General features: G+C 36.0%; 1 protein-coding gene across 5 annotated transcripts in view; it reads right to left on the bottom strand.

The window, feature by feature from the left end:
• Positions 1-25,628, bottom strand: part of CHD2 (chromodomain helicase DNA binding protein 2) — a 118,459-nt gene that overhangs the window by 45,882 nt on the left and 46,949 nt on the right. For all 5 annotated transcript variants that reach the window (XM_076004790.1, XM_076004792.1, XM_076004794.1 and 2 more), the window contains 10 exons: positions 23,616-23,832; positions 21,278-21,367; positions 20,245-20,435; positions 10,783-10,971; positions 8,029-8,191; positions 7,536-7,688; positions 5,305-5,376; positions 2,173-2,322; positions 1,233-1,381; positions 119-215 (listed from right to left, as the gene is read on the bottom strand). In XM_076004790.1, coding sequence (XP_075860905.1) covers positions 119-215; positions 1,233-1,381; positions 2,173-2,322; positions 5,305-5,376; positions 7,536-7,688; positions 8,029-8,191; positions 10,783-10,971; positions 20,245-20,435; positions 21,278-21,367; positions 23,616-23,832 — 1,471 coding nt within the window. The remainder of the gene's footprint in view (positions 1-118; positions 216-1,232; positions 1,382-2,172; positions 2,323-5,304; positions 5,377-7,535; positions 7,689-8,028; positions 8,192-10,782; positions 10,972-20,244; positions 20,436-21,277; positions 21,368-23,615; positions 23,833-25,628) is intronic.

Genomic DNA, 25,628 nt, shown 5'->3' with positions numbered 1-25,628 from the left:
TAATTACTTTTTCTTTATAAAAGCCTCTCACACAGACTCACAATCTTCTTCCAGAAAAATTTAGACACTTACAGATGATGCTTCTTAAAAAATTTTCTGTTTTCTCATTGTTAATTACCTGAGGTTCTGACTCCTCCCCTTCAAGTTCTTTGAAGAGATCCTCTGCTCCAAATTTCAAAATAGCTGTCAGCTCTTCTTTATTAAAAGGATTTGAGCTGTAGAATTAAAATGCAGTTGTAATCTCTTAGGAATGTCAATCTCTAAGCAGTTCTACTTCACAATAACTATCTTTTAGAAAGGGGCAAAATAACTGGTGAAAATATAAATTCTACCTGATGAAAAATGATTTCTCAAATATTTCGTTTTTTATCCACAGGATGAGTCTGTGGTGATAACCCTAACCCAGCAGAAGACTAAAAAATCTACTACGGTCCTGTTGGCTCACCTATTACATGGTTAAGCAAAAAAGATGATTAACAATATGAAAAAAAATCAAGTTCTTCTCTCTGCCCTTTGACTCAGAAAGTTGTCATTCACCAAAAATTTTCAACCTTCTCACCTCTGGTCCAAAATAAAAGAGCCAGGCTTTTTTCATCTAGGTTCCTCTTAAATGTAAAATTACCTAAGAGCATTCTCTGCAGGAAGGGCTAATTAGAATTCACCTTTAACCGAGCTGCAGCACTACCACAGAAGACATCAACAGTCTGGTCAAAATGGAAACTCCGTAGGAGAAATAGCTATGCTTCCTAAAGCCAAATGGAACTTCACTATTTTCCCTTTTTGCCCTTCTGTTTTCAATAAAAAAGAACCACAACAATCTCCACACAGACGTTTTTACCAATGGTAAAAAAAAAAAGAGCTTCCAAATCAGCCTAGTGAATTCTCACCACTGAGAAGTCACAAGCGACGACACTGTGCTGAGCTGACACCCAACACACACAGCTCCACTGCTGCAGCTGTGACATGCCATGGAGCCAAAAGCAAAGGCAAGGGCGAGGGAAAGAATGAGGGAGAAGGTTAAGCAGAGGGTTGATGGGCAATGCAAGAAGAAACAGAGAAAGCAAACTAAAATAAAAATGCCATCCTTCTTGTGGTCATGGCCTGGCCGATTCCAGGTAACGAATAGATTAATGTCTGTGGTAGATGATCCTATTAGAAGAATGAACTATATCAAATGCTGACATAAAATCGATTTGATTCTGCCTACCCTCCTCAATCTTTCTGGCACTTACTTAGACCTTCCCGAGTTATTTTCCAGGACTGTCCGGCCAGTGGTGTCCATGCGTTGAATTACGAGATGGTCCAATACCATCTTCTTTTTGGCCCGTTCGATGATCTCCTCCTCCACAGTCCCCTTTGTAACTAAGCGGTAAATATTTACCTGTAGGAAAAGGAAATCTTATGCTTATGTCTGATCCAAAAAAAAAAAAAGAAAAGAAAGAAAAAAAGAAAGAAAGAAAACGGTTACCTCTGTCAAAAACCAAGAGGAGAAAAGAAAAAAACGTTTGTTCTTCACTACCATAAATGACTATAAGCTATCCATCCAAGAGGGCAGCTTAAATAGATGTAATATTTTCAGTATCTGTGGCAGGTTGCATTCTTAAATAAAACTGCCTTTGAAGTTCTGTTTATATGGCCTGTTTAATGATAAAAAAAGCTTGCTAAAAAACAATAAGTTTCACTGATGGAAAATGTCACAAAAAACCACAATCTTCAGCCAACTTATGACTTATCTAACAAAGAATAGACTTTGAGATTCATAAACCAAAGAAAAAAGTGGTTTTCCAATGTATCTTAAAGCTAAGACTCCCATATATAATAAAAACAGACCATCTTAAACAATGCTAGAATATATAACAACTTCTCCATATTAAAATAGAGAAAATGTTCAGTTCTACATCTAATTATCATGTATCTCTCTTAGGGTAAACATACAGAAAGTCACTAGTGGTGTACTTTTCAAAGAGAGAAAAGGAAAAGTTCCTTAATAGTTCATCTTAGGCCCAAAGATGACATTTCTTCCCAGAATTAGTTAACAAACAGAAATAAAAACTTGGGGAAAATCAAAGCCAAAGAGGGGAAAAAAGCATTTTCCAAACATCCTGAAAGGGCTCAATAAACCCCCTTAACCCCCCACCCCAAAGCCAAATCCAGAATCCTCTCTCCACTGACCTGCTTCTTCTGACCAATTCTGTGGGCTCGGGCTTGTGCCTGCAAGTCGTTCTGGGGGTTCCAGTCAGAGTCAAAGATGACGACTGTGTCCGCTGAAGCCAAATTGATTCCTAGGCCACCAGCCCTTGTCGAAAGCAGGAAACAGAAGTCCTGTACACAATGCAATATACTACTTTATGCAGTGGCCTTCTCAGAAACAGTTTCACAGTCCAATAAGCCCTTATACCTGGACCCCTGCAGGTGTGAAGAAAAGTGAGATATGATGGACAAACTTTACGGAGGCTAAAAGAATGTCAGGGACTTGATGGCAGAGTGAATTTTCATTTGATTAAGAGGAAGAGTCAGTGCAGTGAACAAAGGAATAAAGCAGAATCTAATAAGGCAACGGGAGCAAGAGAATCACTGTCATCTCCTAGCTAAAACTAGTATACAAGAAAAAGGAAAAGGAAAAAAAAAAAAAACAAACAGACAAACTTAATTATAACAGGGATCATTCATTCTAGCAAGTTATCTAGACAATTATTTTCTGGAGAAAGACAGATTATGCCATGTAAGGCAGCTAGCATAAACAAAGATACTTCATTATGTAAATGTCCATCCATTTGTTAGGCAGGTGAGGAATATAAAAACACTGCACTAAACGGATCACATACTGGAACTGCTGAGAAGCACAGAATCCTCGATCACCACAAAACATGCAAAAAGAAAAACAGGTTTGGCTGAAGAGTGATGTGTGAAATGACTGAGCACTCACATCGTCTAGTTTCCATGGCAATGATAACAGACACTGGGCAAGCACAGCACACCTGCCTGCAACTGGGTGCTCAGAAACACACAGAGACAAGAGCAAAAGAATAAACTACATGAGCCAGACAACAAAAGCCAAAATATTTCTACTTTCAGGGAATTTATCACATATGTAAAAAGCTGCCACCTTTCTGGCAAAGAAGCGGCACTCAAAAACTGGCAGATTTGGGTTATATCTTGATAAATGGGTACATTTAGTGCACATATGCAGATGCAACGAAAAGGTCTCCATGTTCTAATAGCCGCACTCAACAGCATTATGCCACAGATGTAAAACTGGAGACAGCTGCCTCACAAGAACTTTAAACAATTTCAATAAAAAACCAATCAACAGGTTATGTCTAGGCACACAGTCTGAGATCCTTGGGAGAAATATCAAACACCACCACAGTACGTGGACAGTTTAAGGATGAGATACCTAAAACAAAATCTGGGGTCTGAATGATATCAACAATTTTCTATGTCACTCTTTATTGAGGATAACATGAATTATAATAATGTTTTCAACTATTATTAAATTGACAAAAGTTAAAAAATTATGAAACTCAATGCTGCTAAGGGTGAGGTAAAAATGAGAATATTTATATATAACAGTATGAATATAAATTGTTTTAGAAAAGTAATTTAGCAAAGTGTATCAAAAATATTTTTAAAATGCTCATATACTCTTATCCAAACATTCACCAATAATAAAATGGTTAAATAATGGTAAAAGCATGACGAAATATTAGAAATTAAAATTTTGTAAAATCTTTAATGACATGGGGAAAGGCTCAAAGTATAATTCTGAATAAAAGGTGAAAACAAAACTATATATGCAGCATGATTGCAATCAGATAAACATATAAAGAAATCAATGTTTCCATCCAGTATGAATGGAAATATACCCCAAGGATGTGAATAGCAAGTCAGCAAGTTGTGTCTGGGATGAGGGTTTTGTACAATTTTTTCTTCTTTGTACTCTTCACCATTCTACAAATTTTCAAATGGGCATATAATATTTTCCCCCAATAATAAATATTTAATTTTTAAATCACTACAGAAAATGGCAGAAAACTTATATTCTATACATGGCCCTAGGTGGGATGAAAGCTTTACAAAAAGTAACTTATTTTTTTTCCTGAGAAAGGGCAATATGAAACATTCAACTCATACTATTCTTTAAACTAGGAGTAGGAAACACAAAACCAATTTCAACAAATACTATATAATAAAAATAGCTGACATTTATTGAGTGCTTTCTATGTGCTAGACAATGTGATAAGCTCTTTATATTAATTACCAAATTTAAACCTCACAAAATATTATGAAGTATTGAAACCAAGAATTTTATTGAGGAAATGAGGAACAGGGAAAGAAGTGACGGGAATTAGATGATGACCTATGTCTTTAGTAATTCTTCTTATCTCTAATTCAGAGCCTTGGTTCTAAATAGATTAATGCCCAAAGCCCCTCAAGAAGAAGTAAAATTGTAGAAAACAGAAATAGCCAGGATACTTGTCTAACTAGGACTTCTACGAATCTAGAGAGAGAAAGTATAGCCTTCTGTACTAACAGGCACAGGCATTAAGAATTTTAAAGCTCTTCGGAAAGCCAAAAGCAAAGTCTATTCTATTAAAACAAAAAAAGTGGCCCAGGCTCCAAAAATTAACATTGTCTCCAAAACACTCCTTTACCTCTATACATTATTATGTATATCGTTTAACTTACACTTCTCCTCTACTTCTCTCAAATCCCATGGCATTTGATAATTTGATATGTGCAAACTGGTTATTAAAGTTTCTAATTTGTCCTAAGTAACTCTTCTATATATGTGCTCCCAAAACAAAATACAATGCTAAATCTAAGCTGGATGCTTACTGATTTAACCATGCTACTATTAGCCAGAGCAAAAACATTAAGTCACATCACATCAATGAACTTGACACATCAATGTAATGGCAAACATACTTTTCAAGCCTTAATCACCAAAACAGTACAGATGGGAACCTTCTAATATATATGTCAAAATTAATCCTAATGGCCAACCCTCGCTGCTCCCCTTACTGCCTTACTGCTCTTCCAGACCCAGAAATGTGGTATGTAGAAGACATCGGAGAATGCCTCAGTTATTAATCAAAACCAGGGGAGATAAACAAGCATATATATGGTTTTCTAGAGTGACAAACAACAAAAATAGGAATCTTTTATATCAGGGATTTCTCATTCTATTCTCAAGGCAGAATTGCCTGCAAATTACTTCTGAAACAGAAGACAGAGTAAGCTGAAAAGACTTTCCCCTTGATACAGAACCCAAGATCCCAAATAAAGCCATGGATAGTATACCTCAGACCCATCTGCATTGAAGTGGTCCAGTGCCTGTTTTCGGATTTCTCCCTTGATGGAACCATCCAGACGCTGTAAAAATAAACCACAAGAAAATCATAAGGTAGGGAGATCAGCTACCCTCAAAATAGAACACCAGACTTGCAATCTTTATCACCTGAACACCCACTGAGTAAAAATAACTGGAGTGTACTGGCAAAGTGCTGAAGGGGCTGCGCTTAAGGAGTATGCCCTACTTGACCCAAGCTCTCCAGTTACAGACTTAAGGTCAGAAGCTTCTGATTCAAAGGGCTATTTAGGACCAGAATATCCACCAGGACCTATAAGGAGAACTATGAAAACCCAACCTGTTCTCAGAGGCTTGGTTTACTTCTTTATCTGGAAGTACTGAATAAATTAGGAAATAGTACCACTGGCCAACTAATAATTACTTCCTACAGAAAAATGATGCTTGTTAGCTAATTACATAATGTTATTTGGAAAATATTTTGTTTAAACACTGAAAGTGTTAACAACAATTAACCATATACCCAAGCTTTTCCAAAAATTACAGTCTGAAATCAGAGAAAAGTATTCAAGCAGCCAAACTACATTGTCAAGTCAAGATAGCCTCTGGCATTAACTGGTACATACAATTCTTTTATTAGAACGTGTATGTCTGTTCTAGGAACAAAACAATGTCACCACCGAGAAACTATATAATACATAAAACAAATGCTGAAGAATTATCACCTATATGCTGTATATTTTATAAACCATTTCTCACTCTTCAAAATCAGTTTCACATTTCATTCTCTAACAATTACCACTTGAGATGAACAAAAATCACCTCATTTTACAGAAGGCAAAACTGACCTGAGAGGCTGGCAACAGCATCCATAGAAGGACCTACATTTCCCCAGAGCTCTGTCCAACAAACTCAAGTTATCGCACACGTGGGAAGCCTCTTTCTTTCTTTCTCATGGACTACAATTCTACTCAGAGCCTTGAACCAAAGATGTTTAAATGGCAGGTTCAAAGCCTATATTTGAAACCAGAAAACCTAATGCCCTCCTTTTAATATTCCTATTAACAGAGGACATTAAGACAATTGCCTATAAGTCACTGATTAGGTACAAAAGACCTGAAGAACTCTGGCTTAGTTATTTCCTAGAGAGAAGAATGATGCATTCTTGATTTAACTGATATCATATGATTACCTAGAAATGAAAGCTCACAGGGATCAGACACACTGAGAGAGAACTGTCTTTTTGCAGTGTGCTGTTTCTTGATAATAACCAAAGTATTATGCTATATTTCTAAGACAGCTGCTGAAAGACCACACAAGATATTCTGGATACGATAATGCTTTTCGGGGTATTTTGAAAGACAAACTGCTAATGAGTCTTAAAAGTTGGGCCTTCTTAGGAGATAATCACTGACTTCAATTTTCATTAATACCAATGTAATTAGATGAGTTGGTGCAACAGCCCATCCAAAGTTTAAGAAGAAAAAAACTTTTTAGAAATAAAGCTTAAAAATCAAAAGCACTATAAAAATATTATGCCAAATGTCAAGGTAAACTGCACACGTCTACATACCTGTGAGTAGATCAGAGATAAGTTTCCAATAGATTAAACACCAAGAAAAATATTGTTACAATGAAGAAACTTTTTCCCCATAGGAGCTAACTGAGTGACGATGAAGGCCAGTAGTAACAGCTCCACAGAAAAGAGAGGAGGCCATCAACATTTGCTTTAGGGACCACAGGGTTTTAAGTACCACTCCTCTGCTGCATTCCCAGCCTCACAGCCAGCGTCAACGTCTTTTGGGGTGAATATACAACACTGCTACCTCTTTTTCTTTCTTTCTAGGATCTGGGCTTCTGGAATCAGGTTCACCCTTTTTACCTCTCTGCCTTTACCACAGACTTAGAGATGTACGACACTATCTAACATACGTTTCTCTTGCCCAATTCTCCTTTCTCGAATCTTCCCCACTCACCCCCCCCCTTCAAGAAAAGAATGATCTTCACATGATCATTTTCACAGGGTAAAGTTTATTAAAGGCAGGGAAGTAAAAATCAAGAGTCTCCTGAAATCTTAACCTCAATTTTTTCCAAGCAAGAAAACTCTTGTGTTCTTCTACTTTAACAAACAAGACATACAACTCAGGAGTGGGAGTGGGAGAGGGAGAGGGAGAGGGAAAAGGAGAGGGAAGAGCTATCTCCCCAATTACTGAAACCACTTTACCTGGAAAGGATAGTGTTTAATAGTCAGGTACTCGGCCAGAATATCCAACATTCTCACCATCTGAGAGAAGATAAGGACTCTGTTCCCCCTTTCTCGAAGTCTTGTCAACAGTTTGTCTAACAGAATCAGCTTCCCACTGCTCCTGATTAAGGACTGAAGATTTAAGATATTCCAATCATTATGTTGAAACACATACTTCAACCTGCCCTTAACTGCTAAGAATTCATATTTTAAAAATCATTTTTAAGCCTTTTGAAGCCTTTGGCAATCTGGATGACCAGCAATTTCTGAAATGTTCATTTCACCTAGTATCTACTGATACTTTACTCTCCAGAGTCTTCCTAGTTATTTAACTTTTTCCACCTATTTTTAAAGCTTTTTTTGATGCTCCTGGAAGGGTCATCAAGGATAAAAAGGAGCATTTTGATGAAAAGCACCTGAAGAAACTAAATTGTCTTTGAAAAAGTAATTATGAACAAGAGGAACTACGCACCAGAAGAATCTCCTGTCCATTTTCCCTTTCATTTTCTTCAGGGGGTTTAATCAAATAGCAGTGGTTGCAGCATTTTTTCAGTTCCATCACAATATTAAGGAAACCAGATGTGCTGCCTCTTGTGCCTTTTGCAAGAGCCTTGTAATTCCTGGTCAGAATCCATCTACAAATTAAAATGATAATGACACTACTAGATATAACGAAACCGAGTTATGGGTACCACATTACAAGAAATAGTAGTACTACTGGAAAAAAAATCTAAGAAAGTTAAAAAAACAGAGAGGATATTTTATTTTGCATGGCCTGCCGCCTAACCATGATCCTTTACATCTCTAGTCAGAATTGGAAACGTTAATGATTCCACTGGGTATTTCAACCTTACTGAACATAGGAATATTAAAAGGACACAATTCTCTCTCTCTACCCCTCCCCATATAGAAATAATAAATTTGCACACATATACACATATATGTATATATACACACTTTATATATATTTATATATAATTTATTTATACATACTTAAGTGTGTGTCTATATACACTCAAGTTGAGTATTCCAAATCTGAAAATTAGAAAATTTGTTTTTAAAAATAAAAATACATCATGAATTTTTTTTTTTTTTTTTTTTTTGAGACAGAGTCTCACTTTGTTGCCCAGGCTAGAGTGAGTGCCGTGGCGTCAGCCTGGCTCACAGCAACCTCAATCTCCGGGGCTCAGCGATCCTACTGCCTCAGCCTCCCGAGTAGCTGGGACTACAGGCGTGCGCCACCATGCCCGGCTAATTTTTTGTATATATATTTTTAGTTGGTCAATTAATTTCTTTCTATTTTTGGTAGAGACAGGGTCTCGCTCAGGCTGGTTTCGAACTCCTGACCTTGAGCAATCCGCCCGCCTCGGCCTCCCAAAGTGCTAGGATTACAGGCGTGAGCCACCGCGCCCGGCCCATGAATTCTTTCTAGTTAAGCAATACTATAGAGCTTTTATTTGACCTTATTGATCTTATACCCACCGTAAAAATCTGACTTCTTAACTATATCAACCTAATTCATTTTATACACACAATAGTCTTAGAATAAGAGTGCTAGTTTTGTAGTCCCTAATGAATTAATGGATCTAGGCAATGTTCATCATTAGTTGTTAACATCATACAAAGAAAGTAAGCCTTCCTGTAAAAAATATACCTTTGCATTCTTATGAAATATTCACACTAAGTCTGAGCCTAATCAAGCCTCTACATTCATCTATGAGTATACAGAAAACACAAAGTTCAGAGCAAACTGGTAAATGATGTCATGGAGCTGGAATCAGCAAAATCTAGGCTATGAGAAAAGTCTATGTAACATAAATTCAGTTTCTTCATTCAAAAAATGTATAAGGCCAAGGGAAAAAAAATGTGTGTATGCATGTATATGGATATCACAACCAGGAAAATGTAAACATTTACTGGACATTATAAAACCACTGAGTAATTATTGGGTTTTTTACACAAGATCACAGTATTAAAATTAACAACAAAACAAAACAATCTCTTGTCTTTTAGAGATATATATATGAAACATTTATGATATGTACCTGTATGTTTGAAAATGACTAGGGGGCAGTGGAGGAGGGCAAGAAACAATACAGATGAATTAACACTGGCCATAAAATTGATAATTAGAAAGATTACTAGATCTCTAACTTAAAAAGACTAACTTACATGGCAGTAAGTTCTCATTCCAGATCCAACTTTAAATCATCAAAATTAAAGCCTATGACAAGCACACTATATAACATGCTCTGTCCCAAATACATTATTTTGGCTTTAACATAGTATAACCCAAGCCAAGTACATAACTTCCCCATGCCAACTGCAAAGAAAAGAATGTACACCCAGCAATATGGAGGTAAGTGCTTTTTCTTAACTCACACAGGCCCCTGTATATGCCTCTGTTATTATACACACTGTGCTTTAATTATTATTTGTCTGTAGTCTGTCTTCCCTACCACACAAGTCTTCTAGCAAGGACATTATTTATTCATCTTCATGTGCCCAGTATCTAGCAGGATGCCTGACAGAAGCTTAATAAATTACCAAATGAAAGCAGGGACAAAATATATATAAGTAAAATATGCCTGTTTATTGATAGGGGGATTAGCACTAATAAATAATGCATACTTCAGATCACAAACATAATAAAAAGTGCTGTAAAAATTCTCACTTACCCAAACAAGAAAGAAAGAATAATAACCTCCCTTTTTCTTACTGTAAATATATTGCTACTTAAATCTGTGTTTAGGATTCATTTTAAAAAGCACACAGTGGGCCAAGCAAGGTGTCTCACGCCTGTAATCCTAGCACTCTGGAAGGCGGAGGCAGGGATCGCTCATGGTCAGGAGCTCAAAACCAGCCTGAGCAGGAGGGAGACCCTGTCTCTTACTAAAAATAGAAAGAAATTAATTGGCAAACTAAAAATATATAGAAAAAATTACATATACATGCATACACACAGTTTTTTTCCCCTTGGCCTTATTAGCATGCCTATAGTCCCAGCTACTTGGAAAGCTGAGGCAGAAGGCTAGCTTGAGCCCAGGAGTTTGAGGTTGCTGTGAGCTAGGCTGATGCCACAGCACTCTAGCCCAGGCAATTGAGTGAGACTCTGTCTCAAAAAAAAAAAAAAAAAAAAGCACACAGTTTATGTATCAATCTATCTATCTTATGGCTTCACGCTGCTGATCTCAGTTCCTTTAGCCCAACCCAAACAAGAACTTACTTGTAATACTGTTTTTGAAGGGCCGACATCTCCACCCTGAGAATCTGTTCCACTTTGGCAGGAAGGGATTTCTCCACATCTTTTTTGACTCTCCGGAGAAGGAAAGGCTCTAGCACCTTATGAAGACTCTGGTAGCCATTCTCTCTCCCTTTGCCATGGTCTTCTTCAAAATCTTCCCAGAACTCAAACCTAGGGATGAAACAGTAGTACAGTATTACTTAGTTTCATTAAGGAAAACAACATTTTTTGACTAAATTTTCTTATACAAGGAATTGAATGAAAAAAAAAACCTGTAAAAAAAAAAAAAAATGAATCTCTCCTATAAGGAAACTCAAAACCCATCACTCACTAGAGCTCTTGAATAAAAGAGAAGGGAAAGCAAAAAAGGAAGGGGAAACCAAACTGATATCAACTCCATTCACCTACACTGGATAACAGCAGGTTTCCAATTATCACATGAAATAATCTAGACTTGATAAAATATTTCAGTACATATGCAATTAATAAGTAAATAAGTTATTCTTATGAAATGGTATACTGAAAAATTAATCAAATTATCTTTTAATAAGCTGCATTTCTTGGGAAAATAAAACTCAGAGGTAAAAGAATATTGAGTGGCATTATTACAGCTATCACTGCTCAAAGGCATTATATAACTTCCATCAATAATATTCACTTCATGGATTAAAAAGTTCATGGATTACATTGATAGTAAATAAGACGGTAACCTAAACAAGAAGAGCAATAAAAGTGACTCCACTTTAATACTAACAGAACTTCAAGACATAAATTTCATTAATGAATTTAGAAATCTGTCACTCATAATTCTATCTAAACGCTATAGGTAAAGGTTTCTCATGTATAAATCCTAATTCAACCATGTTTATTTCACTAAAACTGTAACAAAAATCTAGAATGGGAAATTAGGATAAAGTTACTTTTAAAAATAAAAAATGAAGGAAACTTATTTCTTGAGGATTAAGAAAACCGTGCTTGATCTTGCTGCTAGGAAGCCAACAAAGCGCTTGAAAAATCTAGCCTATTTTTGTGTACAGACTGGAGCTTGGTAGGTGAAAGCACACCATTAAGCAACTGAGGCCAGACTTGGAAGCTTAATCACTGCCCCAACAGTCTGCCTGATGACACCAGTGGCCCCAATCTGCTGCAGCCAATCAAGTCCCAGACTAACAAAGCCCAAAAGACTAACATTATCTACAACTACTCAAAAGCATATGCTCTCCAGTAAGACGGAAGGTCAGAGACAGCACATGCCAGCATTGCCAATGGACGCAACAGCCTCAACAGTCAAGTGCCACTTCTGAACTCATAAATGGCCAAGCATTTCATCAGGTGTTGCTAAGTGGATCAGCATACGCCTTATGAATATCTGGAAATGCCTGAAACAATCATCTTCAGAGAAACAGATAAAACAATCTTTTGGAGTAGAAATCTAAAATCATTATTAAAGTCTACAGCCTGATAAAACTAAGGTAAATTATATTTTGACATACTGCTATGCTTTTTAGCAAACTCTCCAAGAACATACAATAAAACACACGAGAAATTAAAACTAATAAGATTAAAATGAACAATGTAAACTGAACTATCTCAAAGCTGGGTATGAGATCCCACAAACAAAATGTATGAAGTGACTGGAAATCAGTAGGACCATCACAGGTAATTTTCTGAATACCTGGGAGACAATCTCAAGAGGCTAATTTAACTTACTTAACACATTATTAAAATAAAACTACACTTGTCTAAAATATTAAATGTAAACTTTACTTACAAGATTTACTTCCTCCCAATTGTTTTAGGCAACAAATATTTTCACCTGCCTACTATACTCGTGTTATACTAAAGTAGTTAATATAACATTTCTTTATACATATACACTAGGGAGAATGTGCGTGTATGTTTATGTATAGAGATATCACCCATTCATTTATGAATTATCTATGGCTGCTTTCACTCTGAACAGAGATGGACAGTTATAAAAAAGACTGTATGGCTAATGAGCAAAAACATTTACTATCAGATCCTTTAAGAAAAAGTTTGCTGTCCCCTAAAATAGACAATTATTAATTTCTAAAATTAGCTATGTAAAGGCATAACAGTGGTGAATATATACAGATGCTAGAGATTATCTTAGACATATCCCAGCTCTCAACTTCCACACAACATGTCTCTCACAGAAGTAGAACTCTGATTTTTAAAAATCAGAAGCCATCTGAAGACATTTTTGGCTGCCACAACAGAACAGGGGGTTCTACTATCGGCGTACAGTGAGCAGAAGCCAAGGGTGCTGCTAAACATCCTACAATGCAAAGGACAGCTCGCCACAAAAAAGAATTATCCAGCCCAAAATGTCAGCAGTGCCAAGGCTGAGAAGCCCTGCTCTAAAGGAGGCAGATAAAGGAGGAGTGCAGAAGGGGCTCTTCTGCAGAAGTACACTATAGTGAAGACACCTGTAAAAAAAAGAGAACCCGTTTAAGTCTGTTCCAGTAACACATGTAGTGAGGGCAGCACAGTCAATATGGTCAAGCTTCTCTACACATATTCTAAAGAGTCTTAAATTAATATCAGTGTATTCTTGGCTTTATAACATAAGAAGAGGTAAAAAATGGAATTAATAGAACTATGGTGAAGCAAAGTTGCTATGTTTTACCAGAATTGAGTCAGTATTAAGCTGAAGAAGACCGTTTACAATAATCCTACAATAACCAATTAAAAAAAATTTTTTTTAAGTAGCAAAAAATTAACAGAATTAAAATGGCACGCTGAAAGAATATGTGCTGAAACAAAAGGAAACAGTAAAGAAGCAAGAGGGAAAACAAAGATATAAGACATGGGAAATAAATAGCAAAATAGAAATAAATCCAACCATATTATTATATTATTATCTTTATTTTTTATTCTTTTAAGGCTAGTCAAGTGAAGCAGTGGGAGTGGAAAAGGAACAAAGGAATCTGTAACCAGTTGTGACCAAATATCACTGCACTGGGACCAGCCTCATTAATTACATTAAATGTGAATGGACTAAAATACTCTAATCAAAACACAAAGATTATTGGCTATAATCCCAGCACTTTGGGAGGCCAAGGCAGGAGGATCGCTTGCTTGAGGCCAGGAATTCAAGACCAGTCTAGCTAACACAGAGACCCTGTCTTCACAAAACATAAAAAAATCAGCTGGGTGTGGTGGCACACACCTGCAGTCCTAGCTACTTGGGAGGCTGAGGTAGGAGGATCACTTGAGCCAGGAGTTCGAGGCTGCAGCGAACTATGATTGCACCACTGTACTCCAGCCTGGGTGACAGAGCAAGACCCTGTCTCAAAAAAAAAAAAAAAAAGATAAAGATTGGTCTGGATGAAAAACTTTAAAAAAAAAAAAAAAAGGCAGATCCAATTACGTGTTATCCATAAGAGACATATTTTAGAGACTCCACAAAGAAAAAAATAGGTTGAAAGTAAAATGATAAAAAATGATATACCACACAAAGAATAATTAGCTCAAATAATGGGAAAGGGTATACAATGCAAACAGTAACCAGAAGACAGATGAGGAGCTATAATAAAATCACACAAAATAGACTTAAAACACAATATTACTAGAGGCAAAGTGGGACATTTCATAATGACAAAAAAGGTCAACATATCAGGAATATGTAAACAGTTATAAACAGAATCCCAAATTATATGAAAGGAAAAATGACAACTAAAAGAAGTTGACATTCAAGTACTACAGTTAACAATTAAAATATGTGCTAGTATGACTAGACAAGCAGCCAGCAAAGATATAGAGAACTTGGACAACACTATTAACTAAGTTGACTTAATGGACATTTACAAAACACTCTACCCAACTAAGGCAGTATAGAGATTATTCTTTGCAAGCACACATGGAACATTCTCCAGGATAAAAAGCATACTAGACCATATAACAAGTTACAATTCAAAGCATGTACAAAATTGAATTACAAACCATTTGGAAAATCCCTAAATATTTGTAAGTTAAACAACGCATTTCTAAAAAACTCATGCTCCAAAGAAGAAATGACAAGAAAAAATCAGAAAATAGATGAAACTGAATGAAAACATCAACATTTATGGGATGCAGCTAAAGCATAACATAGACATTTAAACTCCTAGATTAGGAAAAGGGAAAAAGGAGCCTTAAATCAGTAATCTAAACTATACCTTCAGAGGAAAAGAGAAATTAAATGAAAAGCAAAGGAAGGAAAAAAATAGAGTAGAAATAAATGAAATAGAAAACAAAATAGAAGAAAATGCCAGCGAAGTCAAAAGTTAGTTCTTTGAAAACATTAACTAAATTCTTAAACCCTTAGCTAGACCAAGAAAAAGAGATCAGGCACAAATTACGAAAATCAAAAACTTACTGTGGGCCGGGCGCTGTGGCTCACGCCTGTAATCCTAGCTCTTGGGAGGCCGAGGCGGGCGGATTGCTCAAGGTCAGGAGTTCAAAACCAGCCTGAGCAAGAGCGAGACCCCGTCTCTACTATAAATAGAAAGAAATTAATTGGCCAACTGATATATATATAAAAAATTAGCCGGGCATGGTGGCGCATGCCTGTAGTCCCAGCTACTCGGGAGGCTGAGGCAGGAGGATCGCTTGAGCCCAGGAGTTTGAGGTTGCTGTGAGCTAGGCTGACGCCACGGCACTCACTCTAGCCTGGACAACAAAGTGAGACTCTGTCTCAAAAAAAAAAAAAAAAAAAAACTTACTGTGACTACTACTGATTCTTTAAAAATTAAAAAGGATTATGAGGGACTACTGTAACTTTATGTCAACAAATTAGACAAGTTATAGAAAATGGATACACCCCTAGTTAGACACCAATTAACAAAACTGAGTTAAGATGAAACAGAAAACTTAAATAGTCCTGTAACTGGAAATTGAATTAGTCATTAAAAATTTTCCCACAAAGAAAACTGAAGGCCCACAAGCAATGTAGCCACGCTAGTAAATTTTGTCAAATACTTAAGGAAGTAACTCCAAACTTATTAATGCATAAACTCTTTCAGAAAACAGAGGAGGAACACTCTCTAATTCATTCTATCATCCCAATACCAAAGCCAGGCACACACCACAAAAACATTCTAAAAATATAAAAATAACTAGAGACTAAAATCCCTCAAAAACATATATGTAAAAATCTTTAATAAAATATTAGCAAACTGAATCCAGTAACTCATAAAAAGGATTAAACATTATGAACAAGTCAGATTTATGCTAGGAATGAAGGCTGGCCTAATGTCCAAAGAGCAACTAATGTAATACACCATACTGGTAGAATAAAGGACAAAACCACATGGTCATCTTAAGAGAACAGGAAAAACAGCATTTGACAAAAGCCAAAACCCATTCATTATAAAAACTCTCAAAAAGTAGAAATAGAAGAAAACTTCCTCAACCTGATAAAGGATATCTAAAAAAAATCTATAGCTAACATCCTGCTCCCACCAATTCTATTCAACATGGAAGTTCTCACCAGTACAAGAAGGCAAGAAGAAATAAAAAACATCCACATTGGAAAACAAACTTTTAACATGTAGAAGACATGATTCTGTACATAGGCAATACTAAGAAATACAAAGAACAACCAACAACCAGTGGAAATAATAAGGGTATCAAGTTTGCAGGTTACATGATCAATATACAAAACCAAATTGTAGAGTTCTATACTATAGTACAACGTGAAAATTAGATTTATAAAATTCCACTCAAAATGAATTTTTAAAAAGTGTAAGATTTGTACATTGAAAACTACTAAACACTAAGAAACATTACAGAAGATCTAAATAAATGGAGAAAATATTCCATAACCACAGATTAGAAGGCTAAAATTAACAATTCTGCCTTGTGCTCCCTTTGGCAGCACATTTACTAAAATCGGAACAATACAAAGATTTTTTAATTAAATAAAAGAAAACACTAATTCTGCCTTAATTGATATGTAAGATTCAACAAAATTTCTATCAAAATTCCAGAAGATTCTTTTGTCCAGAAATTAATAAGCTCATCTGAAAATGTAGACAGAAATAATGCATGACACATCAAGAATGATCAAAACAATTCTGAAAAAGAATAACAAAGGTAAAACTTAAACTTCTCCATTTTAAAAAGTAGCATTAAACTACACTAATCAAGACAATGTGGTATTGTCATGAGGACAGAAATATATACTAATAAAACAGAACTGACAGTCCAGAAATAGGTCATTACATTCATTTACGGTCTCAACTGACTTTCAACAAAGATCTCAAGGCAACTCAAAGTAGAAAGGATACTGCTTTCTACAAGTGGCACTGGAACAATTTCCTAAATTCTTCCACCAAAAAAGGGAACTAAGGCCTTCACACTTCACACTATAAACAAAAAGTAACTCAAAATGAAACACAGACCTAATTTAACAGCTAAAACTTCTAGAAGAAAATAAAGAAAATGTTTGTGTCCTTAGGTTGAGCAAATCTTAGATATAATATCCATAAGTGTAACACTTATGCTAGCCTAAAATTGAGTATAGTCATCTAATACAAAGCTATTTTATAATAAAGTGATGAATATCTCATGTAATTTATTGAATATTATATTGAAAATAAAAAACAGAATGGTTGGTACAGATACTCAAAGTACGGATTCTACTGAATGTGTATAACTTTCACACCACTGTAAAGTTGAAAAATCATTTGTCAGGTACTGTCTGTACTGATAAAACATTTGTCTCTAGAATTTTTTTATTTTGAAACATCAGGCTAGAATGCAGTGGCATTATCACAGCTCACTGCAACCTCCAACTCCCGGGCACACGTGATCCTCCTGCCTCAGCCTTCCAAGTAGCTGGGACTGTGTGCTACAAAGCTCTGTTAGTTTTTCTATTTTATTTAGGGATGGGGTCTCGGTTGTTCAGGCTGGTATCAAACTCCTTAGCACAGCCTCCTGCCTCAGCCTCCCAAAGTGCTAAGATTACAGGTGTGAGCCACCACGCCTGGCCTCTAGAATTTTTTAGAAAAAATAAATATCAATGTGCAGATGGGTGAATTTAAAAAATAATGTAATTTTTAAAAAAATTAAAAACCTGTTTAATAGTAAGATGAGCAATCCAACTAAAAAAAAATGGCAAAAGATTTAGACATTTTACTGAAGAAATACAAATGGCTAAGGAACTCATGAAAAGATGTTCAAAATCATTAGTCACTATGAAAATGCAAGTCAAAAACCACGAGATAGCCGGGCGTGGTGGCTCACGCCTGTAATCCTAGCACTTTGGGAGGCTGAGGCGGGTGGATTGCTCAAGGTCAGGAGTTCAAAACCATCCTGAGCGAGACCCTGTCTCTACCAAAAATAGAAATAAATTAATTGACCAACTAAAAATATATATACAAAAAATTAGCCGGGCATGGTGGCGCATGCCTGTAGTCCCAGCTACTCGGGAGGCTGAGGCAGTAGGATCGCTGAGCCCCGGAGATTGAGGTTGCTGTGAGCCAGGCTGACGCCACGGCACTCACTCTAGCCTGGGCAACAAAGTGAGACTCTGTCTCAAAAAAAAAAAAAAAAAAAAAAAAAAAAAAAAAACCACGAGATACACTACCACCAGAATAGCTAGAATCAAAAAGAGTGACAATACACACTAAGTACTGGTGCCGACATAGAGAAACTAGAACCTTCCAATGTTTCTGGTAGGAATATACAAGGGTATAGTCACTTTGGAAAACAGCGTGGTGGTATATATAAAAACTTAAATATAAACTTTCCAGACAACCCAGCAATTCCACTTCCAAGTATCTAAGCAAAAGAAAAAAAAGTATGCCCACAGAAAGGTATCATAGCCCAAAAATAAAGCAATCTAAATGCTCATCAACCAGTAACTGAAGTATGCAATGAAATATTCTCCACTAAAAGAGAACAATTACTGATAGGCTCTGACATGGATAAATCTCAAAAAATTACGCTAAGTGAAAGTAAGAAACAAAAGCCTACATGTTAGGATTCTGCTTACATAAAACTTCTAGAAAAGATAAATCTCTAGAGACAAAAGCTGATTAGTGTGGTAGGCTGCCTAAGGTTAGAGGTACAAGAAAGTAACTTCAAACAGTCATGAGGGAATTTTGGGGGGTGAGGGAAATGTTATAAAACTGAATTATAGTAATGGTAGCACAGCTCTGTAAATCTCCTAAAAAATAATAAAAACAATGGTGCACTTTATAGTATGTAAATTATCTCAATAAAGCTATTTAAAAAAACATTAATGATACATAGGACAAGAGACCATAACTATATGTTGTTCATCAGGCTGTCCAAAATGCCTGGCTCAGTGCATGGCACACAATAGATACTCAAATCTTTTCTGAAAAAAAAAAAATTAAAAAAAAAAAGATTATATAGAGCATTTACCTGTCAATTTGACAAGAACAAATATTGATTGAATTGCTGCATTCAATTATTAATTGAATGCCGCAAGCCAGGTGCTATCCTGGGCAATATGAGCCAGTGATGAATCAAGCAAAGATTTTCTCGCACATAATCTAAGGACATGAGACAAATGAGAAAATAAATGAAAAAAAGAGGCGTTACATTAAAAAAAAAAAAAAAAAAACAGGATAGGGATGATAATAATAAGCATGTCTAATAGGCTATTTTAAGTTAGGTAGTGAAAGGAGGTAGTCACACAGGCGGGGCAGAAATATTCGAGTGGTTAGCCATGTGCAGGTAAGGAGAAACAACATCCCCGACAGGGAAGCACGGTCATGCCTTGGCATGTTTAAGGGACAGAAAGATGACCAGAATGGCAGATGCATAAGGAATGATAGAGAAAATGGTATGAGATAGGTCAAGAGTATAGTCAAGGGGCCAGACTGAGCACACTCTTTCAAACTAGAGTAATGAATTTAGATTGCATTCTACGTATCACTGAACACCATCAGATAATTTTAAGTTCTATAAAATGTGTATACTATCTCTCCCATAAAAATCTTTTCAATAAAGACATTTCACAGTTCTTTAATAAGTTAAAGATTTGAATCAAATCTAAGGTTGATGGCTCCTGTTATCAAAGATTTGGATTTAAGATGTTTTCTAACGTTTGTCAGATTGCATAGCTTGTTTACTTCAATTCAATCATATCCATCGTCTTGTAACATCAGTAAGCAAGTCTTATGTTTCCTATTTAACACTTAATTAATTGCATTAGTGATTGAATCAGCACTAACTAATTCAAACTTTTGACAGACAATATGCTTTCCTCCTTAACAGGCTGATTTTTCTGCCTTCTATCATTTATAATGAAACATTTTACTACTGTCGTCCCTGCCTCTGTTTAATGATTTGCTTTCCCCAAACCAGGCCATCTGTTTGTTTTCCCTAAGGTCTATTAAGAAAGTTAAAAAACACTGGAATTTCAGACATTCTAGCATCTTTTGAAATACACAGGAAGGAGCTTACTTCTCCGGCATAATAAAGTGCAGCAAGGACCAGAGCTCTTTGAGGGAATTCTGAAGAGGGGTCCCCGTAATCAGGAGCCTATGGTTGGACTTGAAATCAATCAGAGTTTTATACAATAAAGAGTCATCATTCTTCAACCGATGGGCTTCGTCCACTCCCAGAAAGGCCCAGTTAATACTGCCCAGCACAGTCTAAAGTAAAAACAAAACAGAACGAGCCACCAGGTCAGAAGGAATCCCAAAAGTGCTTTCAAGTGTTAATTATCTCTGTTACAAATTCCATCACAAAGTTATACATAGACACATTTATTCTTCACTGACTTAATATATATTAGGACTCTTCTGTTTATTCTGCTAGTTGCCAAATTAGTGTCTATTCAAAAGACTACATTGTCATCTAAAAGTATAGGCAAGCCTCTTCCACCAGGTATTACTGCATGCCCCAGAGCAAGAACACAAAAACTGGTATGCTGGGCAGAAACAAAACCAAAAACCACATGTGTATTCTCCCCTTCATTAAGATGCTGCTTTTGCCTATTCTCCACCCCAGCCCTGAAGCACAGAAACACCAAAAGACACTAAATTGAACTTGTATGCACTTATTGCCAACGGGACCTACCTACCTATATTTCTTAGTAACTGAAGAAAGGAGATATTTTTAAAGAGCTTCATTTTCTGTTCTCCTCACAGAGACCATTCTGTTCTGGAGAAATGCCTTAATGATGACATGATGGGAAATACCCGAGATGGCACTCAAGCCAAGTTTCCAGTAACTGACTCAGGTAAGTTACTGGCCTCAATACCCTTCCATTCTGTTTAATTCAATTGGACTAGGTGACCTAAGGTCCCCTTCAACTCTAAGGTTCTGTTTTCTATTTATAACCTGAATTTCTTTAAGGAATTTTTTGGTTGTTCAATTGCTTGCTTTTTTAAATAAAGAAAGAAAAATAACATGGCAGGTGGGAAGTACAGATTCTACCATTTGGACAAGTCACACTGGACAAAATTTAGCCTTTTAGCTACCAATTACATACCTTATCTTTTAAGAGGATCTCATATGTTGTTATAAGTGCATTGAACTTCAGCCTTTTGGTTTGGGAATGAATCCATTCATACTCCCTTATCTGTAACAGAAAATGGTAATTGAGACACAATTTCTACCTTTCTACCTTTCTATATAAGTCTTGTAATAGATGCAATAGAAACATGTCAAATAAAAAAATTAATCTGATTAGAATTTAACGAATACCTCATATATTCTATTAATTAAATTGACCTAAGCAACCAAAGTATGTGTAAGAGTTAGAACTAAAACACTGACCACTGAGCAGTAAAATCTTTATTGCCAGAATTCAAAGAAATTGGCCCCCAGAGACACATGTGATCAAGAAAATGAGTTTTGTCAGCAATAAAGTCATTTCACCACTCTGGTGACCAGAACTAAAAACTAGAGATCTCCCAGATCTCTAGGAATTTCTTAAAAACATGTAATTTGTTTACCTTTGAATAGAAAAATTATTAACAAGTAAAACAAATTCCAACCTCTAGCTCAGTAAGAAAGTTCATTAATCATACACGAGAGAAATGTGCCCAAGAAAAAAGGAGGCTTATAGGATAAAAATATAATTCAATAATACAAAAATAGTATCACTGTAAGGAACAAAAAAACTGACACATTCATACTGAAGTACAACCAGACACTCAGCAAGCACAAAGGCTCGTGACAAAGCTCTTGTAGTTTGGCTGTCATGTTAGGAACTGGAGAAAAGGACACTGAGTGCTTGCAGGTGATCGCCACCAAGTGGGGAAAAAAGAACAAAGAAAAGGAGTGTTGGAGACTACAAAGAAAATTTTCGTGTCTCCACAATTTTTCAGAGTTCACTTGCTTTAATTGCCTTCACTTTTGGAAGCATATTTTTTCAAACTGTTTTTTTCCCCTCTAATGGTTAACAAGTGAATCAACAAGGCTAAGAACTATCATATACTTAGAAACTCATAATGAGGGCAATGAAATCTGCCAGGGTTTCGGATAGCCAATTCTAATGGAAGTATTTAATAAAAATAAATTTGAATGAGCATGAAAATATGATTACAAGATACATCTAATATTTAAAGATTCCTGATAGTTTGCTCTTATTAAGAGCAATTTCCGGCCGGGCGCGGTGGCTCACGCTTGTAATCCTAGCACTCTGGGAGGCTGAGGCGGGCGGATTGCTCAAGGTCAGGAGTTCAAAACTAGCCTGAGCGAGACCCCGTCTCTACTATAAAAATAGAAAGAAATTAATTGGCCAACTAATATATATATATATGAAATTAGCCGGGCATGGTGGCTCGTGCCTGTAGTCCCAGCAACACGGGAGGCTGAGGCAGTAGGATTGCTTGAGCCCAGGAGATTGAGGTTGCTGTGAGCTAGGCTGACGCCACGGCACTCACTCTAGCCTAGGCAAGAAAGCAAGACTCTGTCTCAAAAAAAAAAAAAAAAAAAAAAAAAAAGAGCAATTTCCCAGAAACAATTCACTACAGCAGTGAGAGAACAAAGCTCTTAGACCAGATACACCAGTGTCCCAATCCCAGCCCTGCAACATTCTAGCTGACCCAGGGACAGCTGTTAGACTCCTTGAGACAATTTCTTCATCAGTCTGTTGGAAAGAATACCATCAACTTTGAAGACTATCATAAGTATAACAGCTAATATACATACATAAGCACCCACAAAATGTCTGACGTATAGTATGTGCTTTAGAGAATGGTCCATAACAAGAAAAGATTTGCTAAAGAAAGATAAACCTAAGTCACTGTGTTCTAAATTCATGATGCCCAAATAAAGTTTGGTAACAGGCAAATAATTTTCATTTCCGCAGCCCTAAAATGGCTAGTTTTCCTTTACACTTTTAATTCCTTTCTTAAAAAGTTATGTAATCTGTTTTAAGAGATTAGGAAATAAACTCTTAAGGATTTGATTATTTTCAGTAATATCTCTCTCCTCAAGTAGCAAAAATAATATTAATGTTACACAAAGTATTAACTCCATCTTCTAAATACTATATGAAGTGGTCTTGGAAGTATAAAGGACGAAAAAAAAAAAAAAAAGAAGTATAAAGGACAGAGAGAAGAAAAAATACTGCAATCCACCTAAGAAAGATTCTCACTGATACATTGCTGTTGCTTTTCTTTAAATAGTAAACATATTTGTTAAAAAATACCAAGTTGCATTTTTGTAACACACAAATCTCCTAATATGGGAGATATAGCACAGTGTCAGAATAATAATTTTACTAAAGACTTTATTAATAATTCAACTGAAGGCTTTAAGTCAATTTCCAAATTATACTTATAACACAGATTCTATCCCAACTCTTTTTGTTTACACACCGTATTTCTGCTCATCAGGTCACCTATGTAAACCACTACGTTAATCTCTGGTGCCCAGATTTCAAACTCCCTCTGCCATGAGGTGAGGGTGGATAAAGGGACGACTATAAGAAAGGGGCCATACAGCTGGTGTTGGTGGAACAGGTAGGAGAGGAATGATATGGTCTGGATGGTCTTTCCTAGGCCCATTTCATCAGCAAGGATTACACTGTTACTTCTGCAGAAACAAAGAAAGAAAAAAGAAAAAAAATCATTAGTTCACAAAAAAACAGTATGTGCGCAAACAGCAATGCACCAATGCTTCACGGTGACAGCAAAGAAAGGCATCATTCATGAGCCTCAAAGGTATTTCCTCTCATCTGCAGTTACTTAAGCCTCCTACATCAGGAAGAAAGTACAAGCCATAAATAGCAGAACAAGTGATCTAAGCATAATCAAGGTTTGGATTACTATGAGAGCCTACTAACAACATGTTCTTTACCTTGATTTAGGTGTTTTACATTATCTTCCATAGGCTATGCCTTATAATCAAGAAAAGAGGTTTTGTGAAAGATGTAGACAAGCACATAACCTTGAGAGCAGTCAATAGAGAAAGCATAGGCAAACTGACTATATCCACCACTAGTAAGCCCTATAGCCTTCTCAGTCACATACCTTTGCTCAAATTACCCTCCCCATCCTATTGCATGCCACTACGTTGTTTAATGCTATATACACTATTCCCTAGGCGTACATGCAGAGGTGCATAGGGTTTGTTTTAAATACACTACAACCTAAAGCAGGGGTAGGCTACAGATCAGATTTGTGGACCCTGCCCTAGACCTACTTGAATGAGAATATATGGGAAAAGGCCCAGGATTCTGTATTTTCAACAAGCACCTTTGGAGATTTTGATGCAAGTGTTCCTTGGACCACAATTTGAGAAAAAATACTCTAGGAAATGGGCTGGATTTTAAGAGGATATTAATAGGAGAGGATTGTCCAGACACAAGAAAAAAATTGAAGAAATGACCAGAGTTAGGAACATATATTTGGGAAACAGAAAACAGACAATTTTATGGCTGGGAATCTTACTGTCTCATCTAATATCTTGTTTAGATTTCAAGATAATTGTAGCCTTTTTCTGGTTTTACAGATATGAAACTTTCAAGAGATTTACCAACTTTCCTAAAACAGTTTCTCTACTGGAAATTTGATGCTTTTACAAGTCATTATGATTAGGATGACTGATACAGGCTTAGCTTTGTGTGAAAACCTAGGTAATGAGTAGTGCTGTTCTTATTGCTTTAGTTCTATGGTATATTTGCATTTAGAACATTTTAGCATAGTACATTTACAATGATTGCCTTTGATAGCCTTTTGTAGTTCTGTGTGTGTGTAAAACACTAATTAAGAACACTAGTTTCATTCCACATAAGCATTATACAGTGTATATAGTAGTTTGCAAGAGATTATGATTGTCATTAAATTTTAACTACATTCACTTAATATTCTTGAATTGTCACCTTAACAATGTTAAGCATCTAGACTAAAAAGCCAAAATATAATTATTGCTGCCTTTCTAAAACCCAAAATGTAGTTCTGTATTAAACTGAAATGTACACTAGCCCAGTTAGTGGTACTTACTGAGGTATAGTATAGCTGCTTAGCTGTATTTGAGATTTTCCAGTTAATGCTTAATGGAAACTTCTTATAAAAGATGCCAGTATCACTTTGTGAGAAATGAACTACTATATATTTAATGTAAAAATTCTTATACTAAACAGGATAAACTTTTGACTCTTGTTTTCCATTTGTACATTAAGTGGGATAATACTTAATTTTGGCAGTTGAATTTTAACATTATGTAACCTAGCTACTTTGGGATGTTTTCCTGGTAATTTGTTTCCGCAATTTCCGCATTCCTGCCTACAAACAAAATGACAGTGACACTTTATCCTTATTTTTTTCTTATTTTTGGTTTATGTCCAGTCTATTTTAATTGTGTATAAAATAAAATAGCCCATTTGGCAG

This window comes from Microcebus murinus, chromosome 7 (assembly GCF_040939455.1).
Source record: "Microcebus murinus isolate Inina chromosome 7, M.murinus_Inina_mat1.0, whole genome shotgun sequence".
In the NCBI taxonomy this organism is placed as follows: domain Eukaryota; kingdom Metazoa; phylum Chordata; class Mammalia; order Primates; family Cheirogaleidae; genus Microcebus; species Microcebus murinus.
This window is presented reverse-complemented; position numbering and strand designations above follow the sequence as displayed.